At 39.8% G+C, this 26,148-nt stretch overlaps 1 protein-coding gene across 1 annotated transcript in view; it reads right to left on the reverse strand.

Moving 5' to 3' along the window:
* Nucleotides 1-13,264: 13,264 nt before the first annotated feature.
* The window catches only part of LOC5567085 (aminopeptidase N), a 101,430-nt gene continuing 88,546 nt past the window's right edge, over nt 13,265-26,148 (reverse strand). Inside the window, exons 4-12 of the mRNA XM_021857251.1 lie at nt 25,106-25,264; nt 24,664-25,043; nt 24,263-24,602; nt 23,805-24,205; nt 14,750-15,030; nt 14,488-14,687; nt 14,113-14,424; nt 13,968-14,049; nt 13,265-13,901 (exon numbers count right to left, since the gene is read on the reverse strand). Of these exons, the coding sequence (XP_021712943.1) occupies nt 13,743-13,901; nt 13,968-14,049; nt 14,113-14,424; nt 14,488-14,687; nt 14,750-15,030; nt 23,805-24,205; nt 24,263-24,602; nt 24,664-25,043; nt 25,106-25,264 (2,314 nt within the window). The 3' untranslated portion in view covers nt 13,265-13,742. The remainder of the gene's footprint in view (nt 13,902-13,967; nt 14,050-14,112; nt 14,425-14,487; nt 14,688-14,749; nt 15,031-23,804; nt 24,206-24,262; nt 24,603-24,663; nt 25,044-25,105; nt 25,265-26,148) is intronic.

A 26,148-nucleotide genomic window follows, 5' to 3' on the forward strand; every position in this document is an offset into this window, starting at 1 on the left:
GCGAAACGTCCATTATGCCAAACGTCCGTATGCGAAACGTCCTTATGCGAAACGTCTTTATGCGGAATGAGTCACCCCCTGCGGTTGAAATACGAACCGACGAAGACTGCTCGAGTGTGCAGCAACCACTTTAGCATCCGGAATTTCATACCACCATGTAAGTGCAGGAATGTTTAGCCTTAAGCTAAGTATGCTGTTCCGCTCAAGAAAAGTAAAAATTTCTGCTCAAGAAATGGTCAAGAAATTTTCTACAGTGAGCTCCATTTGAAATGACATTTCTTTTCAACTGCGTACTGCGATCAAAGAAAAATGCTTTTCTTGAGCATTTCTTGCAAGAAATTTCCCACGCATCGAGATAGGCGATTACTTTTCTGTTGAAGTGCATACTTCGCTTTATCAATAATATGTTCACGAAAATTTTGATTTTTAGCAAAAAAAAACGACAAACCGAGCGTATAATACTACGAACATCAGCAGTTCCTGATTCAAATCTACCCGGTTGTGCTGCCAAAGAAGCACATAAAAAAATCGTGCTGAAAGAGCTGCAAATCGATCGCTTCTTAAAGAACGTTGTATTTCGAATAGACCCAGCAGCAAACTGGGTCAGGAAGAAGTATTTCAACCTGCAGAGACATTCCCACCCTCACTAGTTGATGCTGGTATACAAGTGGATACTACTGACATTGATAAAAGACAAATCAAGCGGTCTTGTGCGATCTCTTTTGGTGAGGATGAAGATGACATGGCAGCGTGGACAGGTTTGAGATCGAAAGATATGTTGCAGTCGATAGTAAATGCTGTAATAATCCTGAAAGAGTTCAAAAAGAGAAAGCATTCTTCAGTGACTATCGACGAAGAAATATTGATTGTATTGGTGAAGCTAAAAACCAATTTATCTTTTCGATGCATATCTGTACTATTCCGGATTCATGCACAGACCGTGTCTGTCTGTTTCAATCGTATAGTTCCATTACTGTCTGCAGCATTAAAACCTTTGATATACTGGCCTACTAGTGAGCAAATATCTAAGAATATTCCACACTACTTTAGACCTGATTTTGAAGATGTCGTCGTTGTTCTGGATTGCACTGAAATGCCGATCATGAAACCTAAATGCTTGCATTGTCGTATAAATATATACTCCCACTATAAATCTCGAGAAACAGCTAAATATTTGATTGGTGTGACTCCCGGTGGAACTATCTCCTATGTTAGTTGTGGGTATGGAGGGAAATCTTCGGATAAGCAGATTATTGTCGAAGAAAAAGTGCTAGACCTTTTAACTCACAACACACAGGACAAGCCGTTATGACTGATAAAGGATTTATGATCGATGAGGAATGTAAGCGACGAAACGTGAAGCTAGTCCGGCCACCGTTCCTCAATGGACCCCAGAAACAACTGAGCAAGTTTGAAGCAACTCAAAATGTGTCTATTGCTGCAGCTCGAGTACACGTTGAAAGAGCCATACAACGTGTTAGAATGTTTTCGTTTTTTCAATACAAAAATTGGTTCTAGGTTTTTGTCCGTTCTCGACGACCTGTTACTCATCTCGTGTGCTATTGTTAATATTTCCAGCCCCATAATTGCCAATACATGGTTTTGAAGAAATAGTTAAGGCTCATTTTAATTTGACTTTGTACATAAATAAACCAAAATCACAGTTGTATGTTTTTATTATTCTTAACATTAATCTGATGTCTTACAACGCATGATACTTTAAAAACTAATTCAATTTTTCAAAGTATACAATATTTTTAAATAAATGTTGAAATAAACTTCCTTCAGTGTGTCCAAGAGTCCATATACGTATTCTTCATCGAGGTCGACAGAAATGACGTAACATCTGTCTTCGAACTCCGAGTAAATTATGAAATCTGCTTTCTCACACTTAAGAACGAACATATTTATTTGAGCTTGTCCATAATAAATGTGGCGTTTTCGCAGTTGATTAGATTTACTCAAATATGGTAAATCCTTCAGAACTTCCGAAATCGTTGATGTCTTTCCCGCGAATGGGCATTTAACTTTGATTATTTTGCGTTCCTCTACTATTATACCATCTGGAGAGCATCCAATCCATGGAATATGTGGAGGAATGACAAAACCACATCGATTCACAGATACACCAGTCATGATTTCGTAGCTTTCAATAGTTTTATGTTCACAGCGACGTCCGTGATCAATAGCTGGAGTTTTTAAATTTTCGGGGAACATTAATTTTACGATTTTTCGCTTTCAGTCTTTCGATTTCTTTTCCTCGGTGACATAATATGTGAAAAGCGAATATGCGCTCGACGCTGTAATTTGCATGCTGCGTTCCTCTTTCCATTCTTCAGAATTCTGGGAAATCGTTCGCATGCATATATCAGTGCTTTCTTTTACTGATACGCAGATCTTGATTTCATAAAAGGTCAATAGGTTTGCCTCCAGTGGACCAATGAAATACTTGTACTTCAGGTCAAATTCTGGTTCGAACAATTTTTCCACATATCGCTTCACGATAGACTCGGGAGAAAAGTCTTGGAAAGAAATGATTGAATTCGATGAGCTCAGCGACAATTTTCTGGTTGAAATTTCCATTTGAAGTACGCAGTTCTCAATTACACTTTCGTGGTTCATCGTTTCAGCTTGAATAGATGGTCTGCCACAGATTTCATAACCAAGTGCACTGTTCGGAAAGCCTGTAATTTCAGCCAACTATTAGATTACAATTCGAATTCTAAATAAAGTTACTTACATGATACGAAGTGATGCAAAATCTGTGATCGCTCCTCTCCTGTTGCAGTATATTGTCGATATTTTGAAGATTTGCTTCGCTCGTTCGATTCTTCAATGGTAGATTCGTTTAAAATGTGTTCGATTGTTGTACTATCCGACAGGTTCTCCACCGATTTCATGCTGGCACATAGATCCATCAATCGCGTTGCTTTATACAAATCTGTAGCAGTTTTAGCAGCAATTTTGCCCCACTTTTGCTTTAGATCGGTCACCGTCAAAATCGGAACTGTAGCACATCTGAAAAAAGAGGAACACAGATTGTTCTCACTTTATAATGTTTTTTTTTAGAAATTATGTTCAAATAAGGAAAGCATCCATTTTGGTGGGGAACTTACTCTGAGTATTTCAGTGCTTTATTTTAACTTGTTTTTGGACAATATAATTTGGTTTAGAATTAATGTTTTTATACATGTTGGCTATGGGGCCTTCCTTAGCCGAGTGGTTAGAGTCCGCGGCTACAAAGCAAAGCCATGCTGAAGGTGTCTGGGTTCAATTCCCGGTCGGTCCAGGATCTTTTCGTAATGGAAATTTCCTTGACTTCCCTGGGCATAGAGTATCCTCGTACCTGCCACACGATATACGAATGCGAAAATGGCAACTTTGGCATAGAAAGCTCTCAGTTAATAACTGTGGAAGTGCTCATAAGAACACTAACCTGAGACGCAGGCTCTGTCCCAGTGGGGACGTTAATGCCAAGAAGAAGAACATGTTGGCTATAGCACTGAAACACCCAAACATGGTCACCAATTATAATGGCTTTTATTTCTAATAGACTACTTACCTTAGCAAGTGGTACAAGACGGCCATCTGGTGCTTACATTTTCCTTTACCAGCTTTGCAAGTGCATGTGAATGTCCACTGTGGAAATGCTTGCTTAGTACGAATTTTTATCACATGCGGTTCGGAGCTTGGGGAAGACGACTGTAAGCACATTGCAAATATGCTCACCCCATCTTGATGCACTTGTTCAGCTCCTACTATCAACAGATGTGCAGCATTAAACACTCTTTCGCCTTCTTGTACCAAACGGCTTCCACCGGCAGCAAAATGAAAAACTTCCGATAGTTGAACGGGTACATCACAGGTGTCGATTTCATGATTTGACTCCTAAAACCGACGGACGAAATCACAAGAATTTTTGAGGTTTCAGTTGGTCTATCCATGAAAAATTTATGTAGCATATAGCATATGTGGGGCCCAGATAGCCGTAGCGGTAAACGTGCAAACGTTCGAATCCTACCGGTCGATGATCTTTTCGGGTTGAAAATTTTCTCGACCTCCCAAGGCATAGAGTATCTTCGTACCTGCCACACGATATACGCATGCAAAAATGGTCATTGGCATAGTAAGCTCTCAGTTAATAACTGTGGAAGTGCTCATAAGAATAGCTGAGAAGCAGGCTCTGTCCCAGTGGGGACGTAACGCCAAAAAGAAGAAGATGTAGCATATAGATAAAGAGTAGCAGAACACTTCCATTAAATCATAATATTACTTTATAACCATTTTCATTCATAATTTAATGTAAGAAAAACGAAAACATTTGGGCTACTCGAAAATTATGATTTCAAATCGAACGGAAAACTGAGTGCTACATATTCGAAAAAGTTTAAAACACGGTTTTGTTGTGTAAATACGAATTCTCTCTTTCAATTGAAACTCACCATTTTCTCTAATTAAACGCAAATGTTTGAAAAAGTTAGGTTTTTAAATTCGTGAAAAAATAAGTTTTTGTTTACTCTTTTCGTTCACACACAAGAACTGTCAAAATCAACTTCGAAGTCGCGAATCGCAAACTCGAACGAGTACAAAAGAAAGCAAGGCCTGCTCTCCTTTACTATGCTCAAGGCCTGAGAGAGACTCGCGAAGCGGAAAAATATCAACGTCATATGCAGCCCAGATTCCGCTGTCACGAAACGTCAAACGCAGCCCGCCGGTTTTATGGCTGCAAAAGTGAAAAGTATTGTATTCACAATAAGGCTGATACAAATATTAAATTTCTTTTATGTCACCCCTACCCCTTCAAAAATCCGAAAATTGTGAGGGGGAGAAAAAAAAAGATTCATCATTTTTTTGACATCAGAAAGGTTTTTTCCAATTTTTAAAGTAAAAAACAAATGAAATAATGATCCAGAGGACGTTTGAAAAAAGTTAAACAATTATCGTTAAAAATAAATATTCGAAAAAAATACTTTATTTCTATTTTAATTTTTTTGTTCCTTATTTATTTCTATCCCCCCCCCCCCCTCGTACCTTCCAAGTGGTCTCGGACATAAAAGAAATTTAATATTTGTATCAGCCTAAACAGTTATTAAAAACCTCAATCGACGGAGCAGTTTTTTTTTTCTAAAGTTGTTGATAAATCTAAACACAAGATTAGATATTTCTAATGTCTGCTACGTTTGCTGGCATGAAATTTCACTAAAAAGGCTATTTATGATTCGATGTGATGCAAACGCAATCATTTTTTGCTGAGAGGTTCATGTGATAGTTTGAACGGCTTGCGCATGATTGGCATAAACACAAAGTGGAATAAGAAAAAAAAATCAGCAATCACAGAAAAAGAAGACCGTCTTCGCGAGTCTTGTCTCAGCTCAAGACCTCATGCTTGACGATAGGAACGACGACACATGTTTTGATGGAAAATCGTTGTTTACACGTGGGAATAGCCCACCTTGTTGTGTCTACCGTGCAGCTTCCCACTGCGTGAAAATTTTCGCAAGGTGTCGGAAAAGTATTTGGTCGGCATTTTAATAGAAGCTTCACCGGCATATGAGGATTGCCTTTGCCCTAAATGCAACCATTGCGACGCTGAACGATATTTAGAGCAAATATAGTTAAATGATATGTACAGTCCAATGTGTGGATATATCTATGATATTCGACCTGATTTGAAACTGGGTAGCAAAAATAGAAGCAGCCCGAAGTGAAGGGAATCTGAATCGTATTTATGGTGAACCTAGGATTTGTCTCAGATGTACAAAAACAAATTCAACATTAAGGACAAATCCGGGAGTGACTTACACCTCGAATGACGTAAGGTGACTAATGTTTTTTTACTAGTTCGTTTATTTGGGGCTCAAATGCGTGTAACGCTTTACGGAGCCGAAGTTCGTTTTTTGTACTATTTACAATTTATTTACTTTTTCATTTCCAAAGTTAGTATGGGATGGAGCCAGGGTACTCGTGGCAACTCGAGGTTAATGGTCACAATTTTGAAAGGGAAGGACATGGTAAGGATTGGGTTTAGGGTTCTCTGCAGCTCATCCGGGAGGTATAGCGTGGTAGCTCTATTATCGTGTCATGGCGTTGATACCAATTTCTTGCCGGTATTCGTCTGCCGGATGGCCAGGATCCTCAATCCAACACAAAAGGGACAACACAGAGAAAAAAAAAACTGGAGAAGAGAACTCAAGAGAATTAAACTTTTATACAAGACAAGTGAAGGAAATCGTAAATTGCGACCATATAAATGAAATCGCGGGTGCCCAACACATCTCTAACTGGAACATAGGGTTGTCTACCTCGGGCCGCAAGGGTATCCAAAAGTTGCGCTCTGGAGGCGTCCATATCCGGGCACTGCCAAACTACGTGATCGATGTCATCATAACCGGAACCACACCTACTACAAATATTGCTCAGCGCGAGGTTAATCCTGTGTAGATGTGCATCTAGCGAGTAATGGTTGGACATAAGTCTTGACATCACGCGAATGAAATCTCGACTTACGTCCAAACCTTTCCACCAGGCTCGCAAGGAAACTCTAGGAATTATGGAATGTAACCACCGTCCCAGTTGGCCATTTAGCCAATCGCTTTGCCAACCGTGAAGAGAACTTTGACGTATTAAATGAAAAAATTCATCGTGTGAAATTCGTCTATCATAAATCTCACCTTCCTCAGCGCCCACCTTTGCGAGAGAGTCCGCCTTCTCATTGCCATAAATTAAGCAATGTGAGGGGACCCATACAAAGGTAATCTTATATGATCTTTCGACCAGTACACACATCTGCTCTCTTATTTTTGTAAGAAAGTAAGATGCATGCTTTGCAGGTTTCATCGATCGGAGTGCCTCAATAGAACTGAGGCTATCCGAGAAGATGAAGAAGTGGTCTGCGGGCATGTTTGAGATCATCCCCAAAGCGAAGTTGATTGCTGCCAGCTCAGCAACATAAACCGTGCAAGGTTCCTGAAGTTTTCGGAAGGCGGAAGAGTTTTCATTGAAGACACCGAAGCCAGTGGATCCATTTATACGGGACCCGTCAGTGAAATATCTCCTGTAGGAATCGACATTCTGGTACTTTGCGTTAAAAATACGTGGGATAGTAATACATCGAAGTTGATCTGGAATTCCATGAATAGCTTGTTTCATGGACAGATCATATTCAACAGAGGAACTGTCATTGGTGAAGCGTACACGTGGAGGGTTATAACATGGAAGGCTAATGTCAGATGACATGTAGTAGAGATAAACTCTCATGAATTTTGACTGAGCATTCAGTTTGAGCAATTCTTCGAAATTTTCGATAACGAGTGTGTTGCTCACTCCACACTTAATAAGTATTCTTAGCGAGAGCTCCCAGAATCGGTTCTGTAGCGGTAAAACCCCTGCCAGAACCTCTAGGGTCGCATTATGTGTTGAGTGCATACACCCTAAGGCGATACGCAAACAACGATATTGAATTCGTTCCAATTTAATCAGGTGGCAGTTTGCTGCTGAGAGAAAACAGAAAGAGCCATATTCTAGAACAGATAAAATAGTTGTTTTATAGAGTTTTATGAGGTCTTCCGGGTGAGCACCCCACCATGTTCCGGTAATTGTTCGTAGAAAATTGATCCTTTGTTGGCATTTTTCCGTTAAATGCCTAATATGAGTTCGCCAAGTGCCTTTTGAATCAAACCAGACCCCAAGGTATTTTGAAGTCAAAGACTGGTCGATGTCTGTTCCCAAAAGCTTAAGCTTTAGTTGGGCAGGATTCCGCTTCCTAGAAAATACAACCAGTTGAGTTTTTTGCGGAGCAAACTCGATCCCTAAGTTTCTAGCCCAAATGGATAGATTATCAAGGGAATTTTGCAATGGTCTTTGCAGAATTTCTGCTCGTGGGCCCTTCATAGAGACCACAGCATCATCTGCAAGTTGTCTAAGCGTGCATGGTTCTTCCAAACAGTTGTCAATATCTTTAACATAAAAATTATAAAGCAAGGGACTTAGACATGAGCCTTGGGGAAGACCCATATAGCTAATTCTGGAAGTTGTCAGTTGACCGAGAGTGAAACTCATGTGTTTTTCTGACAACAAATTGTACAAGAAATTATTCAACATTCCAGGTAGTCCACTATTGTGCAGGCTTTCTGACAATATTTCTATGGAAACTGAATCAAAAGCGCCCTTAATGTCCAAGAAAACTGAAGCCAATTGCTCCTTGTCAGCAAAGGCTAGTTGAATATCTGATGAAAGCAACGCTAGACAATCGTTTGTTCCTTTGCCCTTGCGAAAGCCAAATTGAGTACTGGAGAGCATATTGTTTGATTCGACCCAGTGATCGAGTCGCGATAGGATCATTTTTTCTAACAATTTCCTTAAACATGATAACATAGCGATCGGGCGGTACGAATTATGATCAGACGCTGGTTTCCCAGGCTTTTGAATAGCTATTACTTTGACCTGTCTCCATTCAGGTGGAACAATGTTGTGTTCCATGAATGAGTTGAACAGGTCAAGCAACCGTCTTTTAGCGATATCAGGGAGGTTTTAAAGAAGATTGAACTTAATCATATCGCGTCCCGGAGAGGAGTTGTTTGATGAAAGAAGAGCCATAGAAAATTCCAGCATAGTGAATGGTCTGTCCAAAGAGTCGTCTCTTGGAGTTTCCCAAAAAGGCGGATGAGCTGGAACTGAGTCTGTACAGACCTTTTTTGCGAAGTTGAATATCCAACGATTGGAGTATTCGTCACTCTCATTTGAGGATGAGCGGTTTCGCATGTTGCGAGCCACTCTCCAAAGCGTCGTCATTGAAGTTTCTCGTGAGAGGCCATCGATGAAACGTCGCCAATAGCTACGCTTCTTCGCTTTAATAAGATTCTTCAGTCTTTTTTCGAGCTTCGAGTACTCTAAATAAAGTTCTGAGGTACCATATCTACGAAAAGCTTTAAAGGCGTTAGATTTTTCTCGATACAACTGAGTGCATTCATCATCCCAACCAGGTGTGGCTGGTCGTCTTTTGAAGGATGCACTTGGAACTCATTGCTTTTGGGATTCTAATGCACTTTTATAAATCAATTCTGTTAGGAATCGATACTCATCCAACGGTGGGAGAGTGTTGAATGATTCGATACCAAAAGTTACCGCTGATGCAAATTTTTGCCAATCGATATTCCTAGTGAGGTCAAAAGGAACCTGAATTGACTGTTCTGACCTTTCACAATTAGTTCTGATAGAGGTTATTATGGGCAAGTGATCACTACCATGGGGATCATCGATAACCTTCCACATGCAATCGAATGATAGTGAACTTGATCCTAAAGACAGGTCAAGACGGCTTTCTTTGCCGTCGGATGAAATACGTGTCACTTCACCTGTGTTCAAAATGTTCAAGTTGAAATCGTCGCATAAGTCATAAAAAAAATAGCCGCTCTATAATCGTCATAAGATTCGCCCCATCCAGTACCATGTGAGTTCATATCACCCAGTATTAAAACTGGAGATGAGAGCATGGAGACTGCATTCCAAAGATGACGGCGGTTTATTGAAACTCTTGGAGGAATATAAACAGAAGCTACGCAAAGATCTTTACCCTTTACGTTTATTTGGCAAGCAACGATTTCTATGCCTGGATGAGTCGGGATGGGGATTCTGTAGAATGAATGGCACTTTTTGATCCCTAAAAGCACCCCCCCGTAATTATCATCTCGATCCTGGCGTATAATGTTAAAATCGTAGAAGTTAAGATCATCTTCAGAAGAAAGCCATGTTTCACAGAGTGCAAATATATCACAATCGGAATTGTGAAGCAAAAATTTAAATGTGTCTAATTTAGGTTTTAGACTATGACAGTTCCACTGTAGCACAGTGATCATATCTTGTACCTCATTTGATGAATTAGCCATCGAAAGATATGATCGAAGCTAGGAGGGGCCACGAGATAGTCAATTCCCTGAGATATTCTTCTATTGCGGGGAGAAAAAGGTCGAGTATGCCTCTGAATGAGTCTGAAACTCCGAGAGCATTACATATGCGATCCACAAGGGCCGTAAAAGTTATCAGTCCTCGCTTAGCCCGGGGGGTTTTCGAGGAAGAGCGAGGGACTTCAGTAGCATTTCTTTTGCTTTCTTGTCTAGAGCTTCTTTTCGAAGTGTATTTTATCTGTGGAGGCGGGGGCGGCAGATCTTTGCTGCAGCACGGAACGGAAGCATCAAAGACCTGTTTCTTCGGGATTTTCAAATTTGCCCCACCTCCTTTGGAATTAGGCAAACTTCTGAGGGAAGATTTCAATACCTTACGGCGCAGTCCCGGAGAAGATGGAGACTTTCTTTTACCGGGTGCGTGTACCTCCGAAGAATCTCCCCCATCGGTTTCGTCGTCGTTTGCTTCATCGGAAGACAACTCTTGAAAAGAGTTACCAACTGGGATGGCTGATGAAGACTCTTTTGCAGGCGGATTTAAAGCTTTCACCATTTCCGCATACGTCTTCTTGGAGCGCTTCACAATTGAGCGACTCTCATTTCGAATGCGCCTTTTGTATGCCGGGCATTTCTGCAAGTCATGCAGATCCTTGCTACAGTAGCTGCATTTTTCAGCTTCCTGTGTGCAAGCATCTTCCAAGTGAGCTTGGTTGCATTTGCCACAACGGGGCTTGTTGTCGCAAAAGCTAGCACTATGACCAAGCTGTTTGCAGTTGGTACAATTGAATACCTTCGGCACGTAAAGGCGCACTGGGTAAAAAACACTATCAATGCAAACAAATTCCGGGAGAACGGAACCAGGAAAAGTTACACGAAACGAGGCTGACGGCGAAAACACTTTTTTATTTCCTTCCATGGAAACTGATTGTAATTGTTTACAATCCAGTATAGCCACATCAGGAATGGACCGGTTCTCAAAAACGCCTTTGCCAGTCTTAATGTCTTCGCATGTCAGACTTGCGTCGATGATTTTCCCTTCCACCTCGACCTCTCTGGCAGGTATGTAGATAAAATACTCCACAGTAAAAGCCTCATGCTGAGCAATCTCATTCGCTGCTTTGTAACTAGGTACAGTTACACGCAGCTTGGATTGCTTCACTTGGTGAATAACGGTCCCAGGATATTTACGCGTCAGCTCTCTTGAGATCGAGAGCACATTCAAAATCTTATTTTTGCGCCGCAAATAGACAACCCAAGGCCCAGCCGAAGACGGTTGATAAAACCGCGTTCGAGCAACGAGATCTTTAGGAGGCGTATCGCCTCCATCCGATTCGTCCATGCGGAAAAAAGCTCAACCGCAACCAAACGAAGAAAAAAAAAATAATAATAATAAAAAAAAAACAAAAAAAAATGTGTAAAAAAAAATTATTAAGCAGTGGACTATTTTGTACACACCTCCCCTAAATGGGTAAAACAAATTCACAAAAAAAAAATCGAGAAAATAAAAAACTTAACCAATCAGTGGGCTATTTTGTACCCAACTCCCCTATACGGGCAAAATTGCACCGGGAGAGAGACAGAGGAGAAGCGAAAAACAACCTTGAACTCAACACTGTTGTTCGGAGATGCGAAAGCAATTCAATAGATAATGGATACTTATCCGTTCTGCAGCAGGAGAACGTCCACGCGCCGTAGGTAGCAGACCGACCGGGTCGGCCTTCTGCCTTGTTGTTGTTCTCGGTGCGGGAGAAAATCAATCACTGATAACACTGCGGAACACGTTTTTGTCTCCAGCACCAAAATACCGCTATTCACTTAATTAAGGGTTGCTGAATCCATTGCCGTTTTCAGAAATATCATAGCACGTCTAGTTTTTGAGATATTGACTGTTGAAAATGCAAAAAATTACTATTTCAGCCAACTTGCATGCAAGTTTGCCAGCTTGTAAGGTAATATATTGGCTTAATTTGCCACAGAACTCAAACTTTATGTGTATAACAATACTTATCATCAAAGTTTGTAATACTTCCGATGTGGAAAAATTATTGTTTAATGGTTTAGAGAATTTTTGTATTTTTCCATATAGAAGAAACGAAGAATTTTGTATGGAGACTGCAAGCATGTTGAAAAAATCGGTTTAATCGAAATTTAATCGCGCAATTTCAAATAAATTATGTCTGAATTGAAAGTTTATGTTCTATTTTGCATGTTTGGTGGATTAGATTACAAAAAATTGTGATAGATTGTACTTTAAATTTCATGTAAACATGTACAAAACCAGTGTTTTATACAACTTTGGCTACCTGTAGCTAAAAATTGTGACGTGCTGGAACATTTCTGAGAATGGCACCAGATTCAGCAACCCCAAATCTACTAGAGACACAAAATTTGATCCTTGAGACACGCAAAAATGTCATTTTTGTTACGCTGTGTAATTGATGATGGGCGATGATTTTATTGCGGTGGAACGATACTAGTTTCACTAGTTCGCTTCCTTCGCAAAGCGCAATCGTCTAAGCACTCACTTTGCACAAAACTGCAACTTGTTTAACTCACAAATTAAACCAAAAACCCACGCGGGCGGTGGGGAAAAAGGCCTGAATAAACTCTGCAAAAAGTGCCGTACGATGAGACCGGGATACTGTCGACCGACTCGTGCAAGCGCTAAGCAAGGAATGGTGACTAATGTTAATCGAATGGAATCAAGTCAATTTTTATCACCTTATTTGAGTCGTCCTACAACCCATGCCCGACTAGTGGATCAGTTAGTTTTGATCAATATTGCTGTTTACGTTTGACGTGCAAACCTTGGCTAACTGGGCTTCTTATGCGGTAACACAAAGCAATCAAAGGATACTTAGCAACCATGATCCATATCACCGCCAACTTAGCAAAGAAAATCAAATTTTGACTTCGCATTCCTTGTGAAAAATCTTACAGCGTTTGGTGTTCCCGCATTTGATATTTGCGTTTCAAATGCACACAGCAATATTTTCCCTAAATCACAACGATTTGTAGACGTATACATTTTTGATTCGAGTATGATGTTTTCGAAAAACAAAACAACGAATGAATAAAGAATAAGATCTAGTGAGAATATTGGTTGATATGACATATATGTTAATGTTCGAATATGAATAATTATTTATTTATTGAAATAGAACTTCCCGGGAAATGAGCATCCAGGATTGGAAAAACTATGTCAAAGGTCTTCTGAGCACCACATACAGAGCATGCGCTGGTTGGTGCAGCATCCCCACGCTTTCCGAATTATCTTCTTAGGGGTTTAGTTGCAGATTTCCCCTTTGTTTATGATTTTGATAGGGATTTTTTTCTCTACTTGAAGATAATCATAACAGTGACACTTGGAATAAAAAATATGTTCAATTTTATTAAAGCCACTTAAGTACAATTAAATTATTTAATGTACGGAAAAATTACACATACCTTAACTTACAACGGCTCATTGGTTTTGAAATTTGGATTTTCTTATGAATGTATGAAACTCGAACGATCAGTTCTAATTTATCATTAAAAACTAAATCAATATCTTCAGTTACCTAAGTAAAAAAAACATGTCCTTCCCACTGGGTTGCTCACGTTAAATTTGATAACTAATATACAGTCTTCCTTTCGATGACATACACTTATGATAAATCTGATGGAAGGTGATTAGGTATTTACCACAGTTGATGTAGCATTTATGTAGAAGAACACATCAACTAAACACGGATCGCTTTTGGCACACATAAGTGATCTCTCTCATCTCGTTCAACATGAACAGCACAAATTACAGTTTTTGAAAACGGTTGCCATCAATTGGCTTTGGTACGTTTCGTGAAACTACATTTCTTCGTCGGGATCATACTCCACATCATTCAGCCATTGAACGATGGTATCGGCGTTCATGTCCATCCATAAGATATTGGCCTGGGCACGTTCAATGGCTTGCTGAATTGTCCGACCCGTATCTTTCACGTGGGTTTGAGCAAATTCCTTAAGCTGAAACATAGGTTTATTATTGAATAAAATGCTTCAATATTTTGCCGTCAATAATCTTCAATTTACCTCATCAAGCTCATGTTGAACGTTCAAGCGTTTGGTTGAGTATTTCAAGATCATATTCAAATTGGACATAGATGTTCCCAAGCTGAAAACAAAAATGGCCCATATCAATATCCCTTGTATTACTACTGATGTGCGAAATACTCACTATTCTTTCATCTTCTTCCAGTTGTTTCGAATATAGCTAAAGGCAATTGGCTGGCCGATCACATTGTTCGACACTGCTATGAACACACGAAAAACGTCCTGCTTGCGAATGCCATACTCGTCGGTCATCGAATATTCTAGGAAGCGTGTCAGGATCCACGTTTCTCTCGAGCATCCCAAAGCGGACAGAAGCGTTTCCTTCTCACTGGCAATCGTTGTCTTTTGGAACCGTTCCCAAGCAAAGTCCCACTCGGCTTGATCACCGTACTTGATGGCAGTACAGTAGACGATGTTCTTCAAATTAGGAGAAACGCTGTGAAAAAAATCGAAATGTCTGTATGTAATGAACATTTTAGAAAAGCTGACCAACACTTACGGATTATTGATGTCGGGATGGGGTTCGTGCATCCATTCGTAAAACTTTTGAACACATTTACTGACACAATCTCTGTAGCCAAGATGGCAGGCTGCAGTAAGTACATCCACTCGTTTGTAAACTGTCAATAATGGGCTGTCCTTCGGATCTTCAAACCCAACTTTGGCGTAGATTGGTTTTAGCAAGTGCAATGAGTATTTCTAAAAAAAAGAAACCTCATTATCATTTATATGATTTAGTTTAGATTTTCAATATGAATCACCTTAAACTTATCATAGCTACTGGTTTTGATCAGCATCGAATCGATGAAGTTAAGCGCTCCAATGGCAGCCTTCCATGGGACATACTCGGTTTCATGGACCAAGTAACGGGTAACGTTCAGTGCAATACTGTAATTTAAGTATCCTCCGCGAGCCAAATTAAGAGCGTCATCGATGAGCTGCGCTCGGTTGGAAGGTGCAATTGTGGTGTGCTTTCGCTTATCCATCAAATGGCCAACAATCATGGCCCAGTTCCGCTGATCGTAGTTTACACGGTAGTATCCTGGAAAGAATTAATTAATTGATATCAAGATTGATACACTTTCTAGTTATGATTTATCGTTTACGGCTATCCAGCCGAGAGGAAGTTTTAACAACTACTTTGTACTTGATATACATTCTAATCTAGTTTGAAAAGAGCATGAACAAAACTTTAAATGACTCTCATAAGCAATGATAATAAAAAGAACATCGTCATCATGTGTTTTTTCAATAACTAAGACTTCATTTGTGAATCACATATAAGGACAATAAGGAAGGGATAGTAAAAAATCAAATTAAAAATACTTTAAATTTGGCGGAATTCTTTAACACTTTTTTTAATCTTTGGGTTCACAAATTCTCACCAAGTTTTAGTCAAACATTGAAAAAGGTATGTGCTTTGAAATAAAACATTTAGTTGATGCTTGATTAAATGGATGTCACTTGTTCGTTTATAGTAGCTTACGGATCAAGTTGCAGAATGATGATTTTTACAGCACGAGTCGTAAATTTATCCTACGAGCCTTGCCGAGTAGGATAATTACGACGAGTGCTGTAAAAATCGAGTTCTGCAACGAGTTACATACAACGTTTTTTGCAATTTCGTAGGAAACCACTTGGGGTATCAGAAATTATATCGGAATGCATTCACCATTATCTAACAATTTCTGAAAAAAATATTGTGTTATGATGTTTTGAGTTGCGTAATGAGAAAGCGTTGCGTAATAAATCATTACAGCACTGGTTTCAGTTGCGTAATGACTATTCCTGCACTGCATACTTCAGTGCAGGAAACTAGGCCGATTCATGACAGATTTACGTAATGAAAAACAGCCTATTACGATGAGAAATTGCAAAAAAGTGTATTTCATAAGAATAAATAAATAGTAGTTTACGGAACAAGTTGCAGAATGATGATTTTTACAGCACGAGTCGTAAATTTATCCTACGAGGCTTGCCGAGTAGGATAATTACGACGAGTGCTGTAAAAATCGAGTTCTGCAACGAGTTACGTACAACATTTTTTGCAATTTTGTAGAAGGCCATTTGAGGGTATCAGAAATTATATCGGAATGCATTCACCATTATTTTACGATTTCTGAGGAATTGTTGTGTTATGATTCATTACGTAACTCAAAACAGTTGCGTAATGAGAAAGCGTTGCGTAATGAATCATTACAGCACTGGTTTCAGTTAGGTAATGACTATTCCCGCACTGCATACTTCAGTGCAGGAAAGTAGGCCGTTTCATGACAGATTGGCGTGATGAAAAACAGCCTATTACGATTAGAAATTGCAAAAACACTATTTTCCAACAGTATGTGCAATTGACTTTTACGCAATTGCTACATCGATTTTTGAGAAGTAGACACGTTCAAGTATACAAAATTTTTGGATTTCTCACATTATGATACATAGGGTAAAAGCACCGGTTTTGGCCAGCCTAAGAAAAAATGTCAATAAAAACTAAATGAGAACCCGTATTTATACTACAAATATGTCAAATGCAAGCTTTCAATCCATATTATGTGTGAAAAATATCAAAACTGAGTTGTAGCCATATTTTAGCTTTAAAAATCCCGTTGGTCAATATAGGCCAACGGAATCAGTTTCGGCCAGAGGTTTATCTTCGGTTCCTAAATTGGCCAATCGCATTGATTTCTCATGAGAGTGGCCAAAATAGGAGTGCCCTGGCCAAATCAGGTGTATGGGAGTTAAAATTATAAGGAAAATTAATTGTTTTTCTTATGTTTTTAATCAATTTGGACGAGTAAATGAATGTAGCTCTATCATGTGAATGTGATCTACTGAACACAGAAGGTTTCATGCTGATTGGCTATGTAAAACGGTGTATAGTCTCCTATGGCTACATCTGGCGTATGGCCAAAACCGGTGCTTCTACTCTATTGCTTTCGTGGATAAGAAATGTTGTTGACCCACGAGTAGTAGGAAAAGGAAAATTGACCACTGTTATTTGGGCTGATTCTACGATTTGCGTGAGCTGAGAATTGTCGGTCTCGTATTGACGGATTTCACGCCAACTCGACAAAGGGATTGGCAGCACCCCTTCAGAATTCAATGAAACTTTCTGGGTGTGAAGACTATGTGAAACTAAGATACTTTACATACTTTGTTTTTTTTCAAAATCGATCTAGACTTACATTTGGAAAGGGTCAAAGTTTATTTTTACTTTTTTATAAACCCGTGTAACCCGTGTAACTGATCAAAATCTGAAATGGCCGTTTTTTTTAAATCGACTTTAAAGTTTTGAATATTTTTTTTTCAGTGTAGAAAATGTGTTATTATTTTTTCAATATTTTTCTTTGAAACGTCAGGAAATTTCACGACAGTCCCCCATACAACACTTTTTTGTAGGTCTTACCGGTTTCGAGTTATACGGGTTTATAAAAAAAGTAAAAAAACTTTGGGACTTTCGAAAATTCGATGTTAGAAAAACTTTTTTCCCTAAAATATGCCCAATTTGCAATGTATGGACGACTTTTAGTAAATTTAATTACGAAACTTTTTGCTTAAGGATGATCAAAATCTGAAATGATCGTTTTTTTTTAAATCGACTTTAAAGTTTTGAATCATTTTTTTTTCAGTGTAGAAAATGTGTTTTTATTTTTTCAATATTTTTCTCTTAAACGTCAAAAAATTTCACGACAGTCCCCCATACAACACTTTTTTGTAGGTCTTACCGTTTTCGAGTTATACGGGTTTATAAAAAAAAAGTAAAAAAAACTTTGACCCTTTCCAAATGTTAGTCTAGATCGATTTTGAAAAAAAAACAAAGTATGCAAAGTATCTTAGTTTTACATACTTTCGACATCCAGAAAGTTTCATTGAATTCTGAAGGGGTGCTGCCAATCGCGTGTCGAGTTGGCGTGAAATCCGTCTATTGCGAGGTGACAATTCTCGACTCGAGTGAAGTGACTCGCCATGTAAATCAAATGAAGCAGTAGTCGTGAAATCATTCGCGTCAAACAAGGCACCGGAACCCGATGGTATCCCGCATGTTTCCTTAGAAGTGGCAGTTAATGCGGATCCGGACATGTTCAGAGCCACGATGTAACGCTGGATTGATCAATCTTCTCGGATGTATGGAAGCGACAGAAATTGGTGCTACTACCAAAGGCGGAAAAATCACCGAGTGACCCGTCGGCGTATAGACCTATCTGTCAACTAGATACGACGGCAAGTTATTGGAGGGGTTGATTCTCAACAGGCTAATACCGTAGACGGAAGGTGCGGACGGCCTGTCCAACAACCAGTTTGAATTCGGGAAAGGTAAATCGACTGTGGGCGCTCTCCAGTCGGTTTTTCAGGCAGCTGAGGTGGCATTCGAGCATAAAAGGAGCGGCATCCGTTACTGCGCGGTTGTCACTCTGTTTGTGAAGAATGTGTTCAACAGCGCAAGCTGGGAAGCGATATCGAACACACTTTACCGCCTCAAGGTACCGGTGCAGTTGTATAAGCTTCTAGAAAGCTATATTGATGGTAGGATTCAACTGAACACGCAAAAAAAAAATTGTGCGGTAAAAACTACCATTTTAGGGGCTTAACTTAAGCGCTCGCACCGGAGATGGATAGGAAGAGTGAAACTGTCAACTTCCTATTGCCAACATTTCGTGGAAAAAGGGCGGGCTCTTCTTCCCATCTATTGGGTCTTTCTGACAAGCAAGGGCTTGATTGTATGACTGTTTGTGTGAACTTACTTTTGGAAGGAGATTCTTTTTCCCTTGCGGGTTTCGCGTAAGTGTCTCTGCTCACGGATCCGCCATTCGTTTTTGGCCCTTCAGTCGGGAGTATGATTGAATACAAATAGTCATACAATCTTGAACAAATTGTTTTGTTAGAACAGGCCATTGCTACCGGTGGATACCTTGCTACAATAGATGGCAGCTCATATCATCATCATTAACTTATGCGCTCGCACCGGCAATTTTCAGCAGATTAGAAATACGCTTGATTTTACCATGTCTGTAGTCGAAATCAGATTGTTGTAAATTATTCCTGTCAAATGTACCAGTAATGTGGTGGGATGTACTGTAAACATAGTAAATTGGTCTGAAATTCCATGGTAGTTTCAATAATGGGCGTAGTTAGCTAAAATAGTAATTTTTACCACAGAATTTTTTGACACAAAGGAGGGGCAGAAAAACATTTGAATACCGCGAGAGTACCTCAAGGTTCAATCCTGGGTCCGATGTTATGGAATGCGATATATTATGAGAGTGCACCTTCCGACGGGTGTCAAGATTGTTGGCTTCGCCGACGACATAACCCTAGGCGGTCTATAGCGAATTGATGGAGGAAGCAGAGTTGACAGCAGTGCGCTTTACCTCCATAGCTGATGGATGAGATCTAGGAAACTGCGACTGGCCCATCACAAGACTGAGGTGGTGATGATCAACAACCACAAGTCTGAGTAATGGGCGCTTATCTCGGTAGGTGATCGGGGTAACAATCGATGACAAGCTCAGCTTCCTTGAATATGCATGTAAAAGGGCATCTACGGCCATAGTGGCGCTTTCGAGGATAATGGGCGGTATGAATAAAAAACGTTGAACTTTACTACATGTAGCATCTACTCAAAAACAAAATCCACAAAGTTTACTACACTTTTGGTATGAATAAAAACCTTTCGAACATGTCATATACTTACTACTTTCGAACATGAGCAGTGACTTATGCCGCACGTTAAGAAAATTCTATTCAGAATGCAGAGTGATGCCGCACGTTAGGAAAATGTCATTCAGAGTGACACTTAAAATCATGCATATATGCCAAATTTGTCACTTATTCACACAACAAATCATGTGAAAATACGAATATTACTACATTCCCGCTATAGATCGAAAAATCGAGCATGGAGACTAATTCATGTAAATTATGTAATTTTACACGATTTGAAGTAAAAATTTGAATTTCAAATTACTGCTCAGCATCCATCCTCTAACTAATTAGAGTAGTTTGCTGTAAAAGGAAATTATCAAAGACAAGGGAAATTTTCTAGAGTAGGGTGCAGAGCTACTTGGGCACTTCCATGATTCACTTTGGCATGGGGGGTTTTTCTCGGTCGAATAGTCTGAAGCTTTGCAATAAGAATCACTTCCAAACGGCGCATATTGTGCCAAACATGAACTCAATAGCTTTAAAAAAAAAACCCACTGCCTAAGTGAATCAAAAGTACCAAGAATAGGATCCGTCTCCCCATTTACGTTTCTTTATGCTTCATAATCACGAAAACAATGAACCAAGGAAGAACAACCAATGTTCAAAAGAAGGGAGAATATGCTATGAAACCGAAAAATAAATTCCACCAATTTATTTTGTGAATATGAAGAACAATTTTAAAACCAGTTGACAGCCTACACTCGTAACCGTCGGACGCTTTTAGAATTTCTCCCGTGCTTCATATCAGCAGAATGAGTGGTGTTCGCAAAAACACACTAGTGATTGATTTTAGTGTCGTTCCAGTGCGACCTGAAGTTCGAAAAGTCGAACATTTTTTGGAACATGAAATCAAACTGAATTTGTCCGATGTTAAAAGTATCCAGTTACACAACACGCGTAACTGTGTATACATCGAGATGGTGGACAATAGTACAGCGCTGCGCTATGAAAAAGCGCACAATATTAAACGAGTTGTTGTCTGGAAAGACAAGCAGTTCAAAATACCAGTATATGTGGACAGCGAGGCAGTGACTGTGAGAGTGCATGACCTGCCCCCATCCGTCCCTCATGCGACTGTTGGTGACTTCATGATGAAGTATGGGGAGGTGTTTTCAATACAGTCCGAACGTTGGAAACACTACTTTGCCGGCATACCTAATGGAGTTCGAGTGCTGCAGATGCGAATTAAGCACCCTATTCCGTCGTATCTCACGATAGCCAATGAGGTTTGCTACGTGGAACACCCGAACCAAATCAGGACCTGTAGACAGCCTTCTGACACCTCCCATACAACCCTATTGAAAAATAACGAGCAAACATCTCTGGTTCCTACTAGAAAGTGGTTCCCACTGACAGCTCAATGTTTGTAAACAAATAACCGTTTGAGGACTAACAATCGATGATGGCGAAATTTATTTCTCCAAAAAAATTATGTTTCCGCATAACAATAGCTATTCCAACAAACAAACAGTTGTAAACTATTGGATTGCAGTACAGCAAGTAATTTGGGTTGATGTGATTAGCTAGAAACACATTTTAGTATTTGAGGAAAATTTCCCTATTATGATTGGGCCAATGTACGTTGTTGCTCTTGAATTTGATGTTGACCACGAAAACATGGCTGCTTAGCACCGGGTTGCCTGTAGACGATGCTCCAAGCCAGCCCATCCGAAACAAAGATGTATGGAGGTGTCCTTAAGTGGGCGCGAAACTGTAACAGCAGCACCAGTAACCGCTTCAGTAACCGAACCAATTTTCAACCAGACGGATTTCCCACCGATTAGCAGTGAGCAATCGACCCCATCTTCCCCTGATGCGAGTGATCCGTTTGCCAAAATATTGGCAAAAGGCAAACGTGCGCTTACCGAAATCGACAACAAAGCACCTGAAGAACAACAGAGCTCAAGCGAAGGCGACGACGATGACGACGACGGGAACGGCAGTTCATCTTCTCCATGCGAGAACAACGATGGCACCAACAAGCGACGGCTGTCAACGAAACGTGGGAAGGAGAAAAAGAAGTTGTGTGCTTTTCAGGGATCACAGAGTAGCTGTGATTCAAATTTGTTTAAAAATGATAAATGTTATCAGAAATAATCGGCCCCGTTAAGCCTTCGGGCGTTTGGGCCTGCCAAATAAATCGATTGAAAAAAAAAAAAAAACAATTTTAAAAGAAGGCAGAATAACTATGAATACAAAACAAATAATCTTTCGAATAGCTTGAATCAAGTTCAATCATAAAACATAGTGTGACATACGTAAGAGCAGTTTATCTTAAACAGTTTAGCTACTTTTCCCCGAAAGTCGGTTCCCCGAACGCCAGTTCTCCAAATACTTTGTTTTCCCGAATAGCCCAGTTCCCCGAAAAGTTTCTAGCTCTTATACTGCCGTTAATCGCAAGTCAGTCCCATCTGCATTTTCGTCAAAATTGAGTTGAGTTCAGTTTTTAACATATCTTCAAATGCTCTTTCAGCTGCCTTAATGAGATCATATGATTTGTTCAGAAAAATTTGGAAAAAAAAACAGCAAGTCAAATTGTCCCATAATGAAAAGTAACCGCATATCAGCCCCACTACAGATTTCCGCACCGTATAACACAAAAATGAACCACGTTTTGATCATCTTTATATTTTTCTCCGATAGATATCAGAGTGAAAAGCAATTTGTGAAACTTTTATTAAGATTCGAGCATTTTCCAATCCTGTGGAGAGTTTGGAAACTTCAAAGCCCATTTTCTCAATGCCTACTTTTTACAGATGGGACTGACTTGCGATTCACGGCAGTATAATTGTCATAACTTTTTGTGTTTCAAGGTGATGATCTGATATGTACCCTTCTTTACTTGTTTGGCGATTCTTCCGAGTTTAATCGTCCTTGGCATTTTTGGCAAGATGTGTTTAGTCAAGAATGACCTTATAATCTATCGAATCTCCTTCTTTTGATTGCTTATCTTTCTTGCTAGTTCAGCACCCAATCCCTAAAGTATATTCTTCTTTTCTTGTACGTGTACCTGTTTAAACTGCATCGGTTTTCGAGGCAACGGGTCTTTCGGAGAAATGGCTTTCAGGGATTTTACTTTCGGGGAAAAGTAACACAATCATGGTAAACAGCTTTTAAACAGCATTTTCCCCTTAATATTTTGGTCGGGTCTGGCCATGAATCACGTAGTCATTTATATTGGATTTTCAAAACCATCTCATTCCCGCTGCGTGATCTTTTGTCCATAAAAAATGTTTTGAAATTTATATGGGCCATAGTCTTTGGCCAAAACCTTCCCACTCCCATATATGACCAAGTTGTTTATTGGCGGCTCCTTAGATGGTTTTTGTATAAAAATCCATTATGTATTATTTAGGTATTACAATACCTGATATAATTATTGATTTGGTATTTGTAGAATATGCATGAGATATCATTTGAGGTATTTTACCTCTTATTCAGGGCTCATTCATTGCTATTCAGTAGCACTTTTCTTCTGCTCGGGTTGGAAAGCACGTATAGGATCATGTGCTTAAGAATAGCAAGCGCATACCGAACGGTTTCTAAAGAGGCCGTGTGCTTCATAGCCAGGATGACGCTCATTGAATTCATCATCAAGGAAGATCTTCAATGCTTCAACCAAAAAGGTACTTAAAGAAGTTATTGAACGCACTCGTCACATTCAGAATGACAACCGCGTGGATGTCTGATACGCGATCGAACCGCGATGGTTGCAGCTTTTAAGAAGTACAACTAAAGTGATGAGCACAAAACCGGATCAAATTATAGGAACTGCATGAAAACTATCGATAAGTGGATGATTTGATGAAGAGTGCTAAAGGGTGACGGATGGGATTAGCATAGCTGAACAGAGAGCGGTACAGGAAAGCAAAACGATACGATACGGTTGTATGAAACTGTCACAGACATGCGAGGAAAGACAGCACCGTTCCTTGTCATGTATCATGCGGTGTATGCAGCGAACATGTATAAAACTAGAATTTAAATTGCTAGGAATCACTACGGAACTAATGTACAATATTGTGAGTAGAAAATTCTTCTCAATAAACAAATTTTCTAATTTTTACGTTAGATCGTTAAATATAATTAGAAATCTTTTTCCATGTGAACACTTACCAGTTTGCTGAATATTGACAACCATCCAGTCATGGTTCGGTATATCCGTTTCTTGCAACACTAGCTTATCCTCTGCCTTCATCCATATGTACGGCTTGGTGCTGTTGAAGTTACTCTCTCCGAATGTGGTAAATGTAATTGGAATCCACCACAGTGGATGATCTTCACCTTTCTTCGCAGATGTATCGTTACTGGGTTCTATGAACATGAATCGCTCCTGTGTGAACTCAATGCTCTTACTGTCGTAATCTCGCGTGACGGATACTACGGGAAATCCCGTTAGCAATGTCCAAGTATCCATGATCTCTTTCACGGACATCGAATCATCGAACACGTCCTGGTTTCTGGCTTCAGCGGTAAGGAAAGTCCATAAATCGTCCTGGTCGGCACTCAAGTATTTCCTAGTACAGATATTAGATGTAAGAACTATTATTGCATTAGAAGAATACGTTAATTACTTCTCATTCAGATAGTGTGTCAATCCCTTTCGAAACACATCACTTGTAAGAAAATGATCCATCATTCGAATTATTGCCGCTCCTTTGCCGTATGATATCTTATCGAAAATTTCATTGATTTCCTCTGGATTGTGCACTTGGACGGATATTTGATGCGACGATGACAGGGCATCCAGTGAAAACACATTGTGTAACTCGTTGACTACGAATTGCTCCATAGATTTCCAAGCAGGTTCCACTGCATCCACTCCTAGATACTCCATGTAGCTGGCGAAACCTTCGTTGAGCCACAAATCTGTCCACCAGGTCGGTGTCACCAGATTTCCAAACCACTGATGAGCTGCAAAGAGAAAGTTGGTTTTTAGTTTTTTTAATCCAAATTATCGTTATCTGTTACATACCCAGCTCATGAGCTACAACGGTCACCACACGTTGCTTGTTACTGTTGGCGGACACGTTTTCCTCGTACAACATTGCCGTTTCCCGGTAGGTTATCAAACCCCAGTTCTCCATAGCGCCAGCACTGAAATCTGGCAACGCTATCATGTCCATCTTGGGAAGTGGGTATTTAATATCGAAAAATTGCTCCAAGTACTTCAGAATCTTCGGCCCTACGTCCAATGCATACCGAGCCGATGAGATGGCGTCGGACCGTGCCCATACGGCGAAATTGTTGGACTTCAAACTAACGAAATCGCATACCACAAACGCTACCAGATACGTGGACATGGGAACCGATTGCTGATAGATGTCCCACACGTAGTCTTCCAGTCCGGGCTCTCTAAAAAGTCACAACTTGAATTATTACCCTCTAGTTGAATGAGTTGGAGCTGTTCAACCTACGGTGCATTGTACGACTTCAGCTTTGGCATGTTGGACAACGAAACCATACTTTTCGGACGGGCGAGACTGATGCTGAACCGTGCCTTTAGGGCTGGTTCGTCGAAGCAAGGGAACGCTCGACGAGCATCCGTCGGTTGAAACTGTGTCGTGGCCAGCCATCTGCAATATATTTGACAATATTATATGTAGAAACGGTAACTATATCTCAAAAACAACTATTTTGCAGTAGAAAATGAAAAGTTGTTTGGGTAATCTTTAGTATGTTTATAATGATACTTTACTATTGTTTTTGAAACTTGATATGACATGGTAATGGCAAAGGGAAAAGAACTATTTTAAGGTCAGGTCTGCCAATACTTTCCTAGCACTTTCCAGTGGATTTTCTTGGATCCGGATTATTTCAGTCAACTTAGTTTTGTGACCTTATAATGCTCACCAGATCCCCATTCAACATGTTCAATATCCAATTTCTTTTTAACTTCACGATATTGTGAATTTCTTTTCTTAATAATGTTGCAACACGCCAAATTTAGAAAATTGTTAAGATCTGATCTGAACTGACTACAACACCCCGGGTACGAGAAAAACTGAAGAAACCTGTTGGAGAAATGTTGGCAGACCTTGATTTGGAATAAATTCAATAGAAAACCACCACTTATATTTTCCGTGGAGAATGCTGATGTGCGCACTGCCAGATGTTATCTATACAAAACATATGGATTTCTACGCACCGCACAGATGATTTTAGGTGTAGGATAAGAGCATTTGAAAGATTTTTTCCATGAATCCGTGTATCATTTAGCATAGCATAGCATAGCATAGACTGACTGTACATGTCAATGGTTGCTACTCCGTGATTGATTGGAACTGGTAAGAATTGCACTACGATCCAAATGAATAAGGGATGGGAGTTTCCGCTTACTCTCGAAGTGCAATTTTAGCAGATCTAATATTATTGATCAATAACGGCGCCGGCCAAGTTCTTACAGTCAGTTGGGATGGGGAAGGAATGTTAGGGTGTAATGATTGTTGCTTCTAGAGAC

This window comes from Aedes aegypti, chromosome 1 (genome assembly GCF_002204515.2).
Source record: "Aedes aegypti strain LVP_AGWG chromosome 1, AaegL5.0 Primary Assembly, whole genome shotgun sequence".
NCBI lineage: Eukaryota > Metazoa > Arthropoda > Insecta > Diptera > Culicidae > Aedes > Aedes aegypti.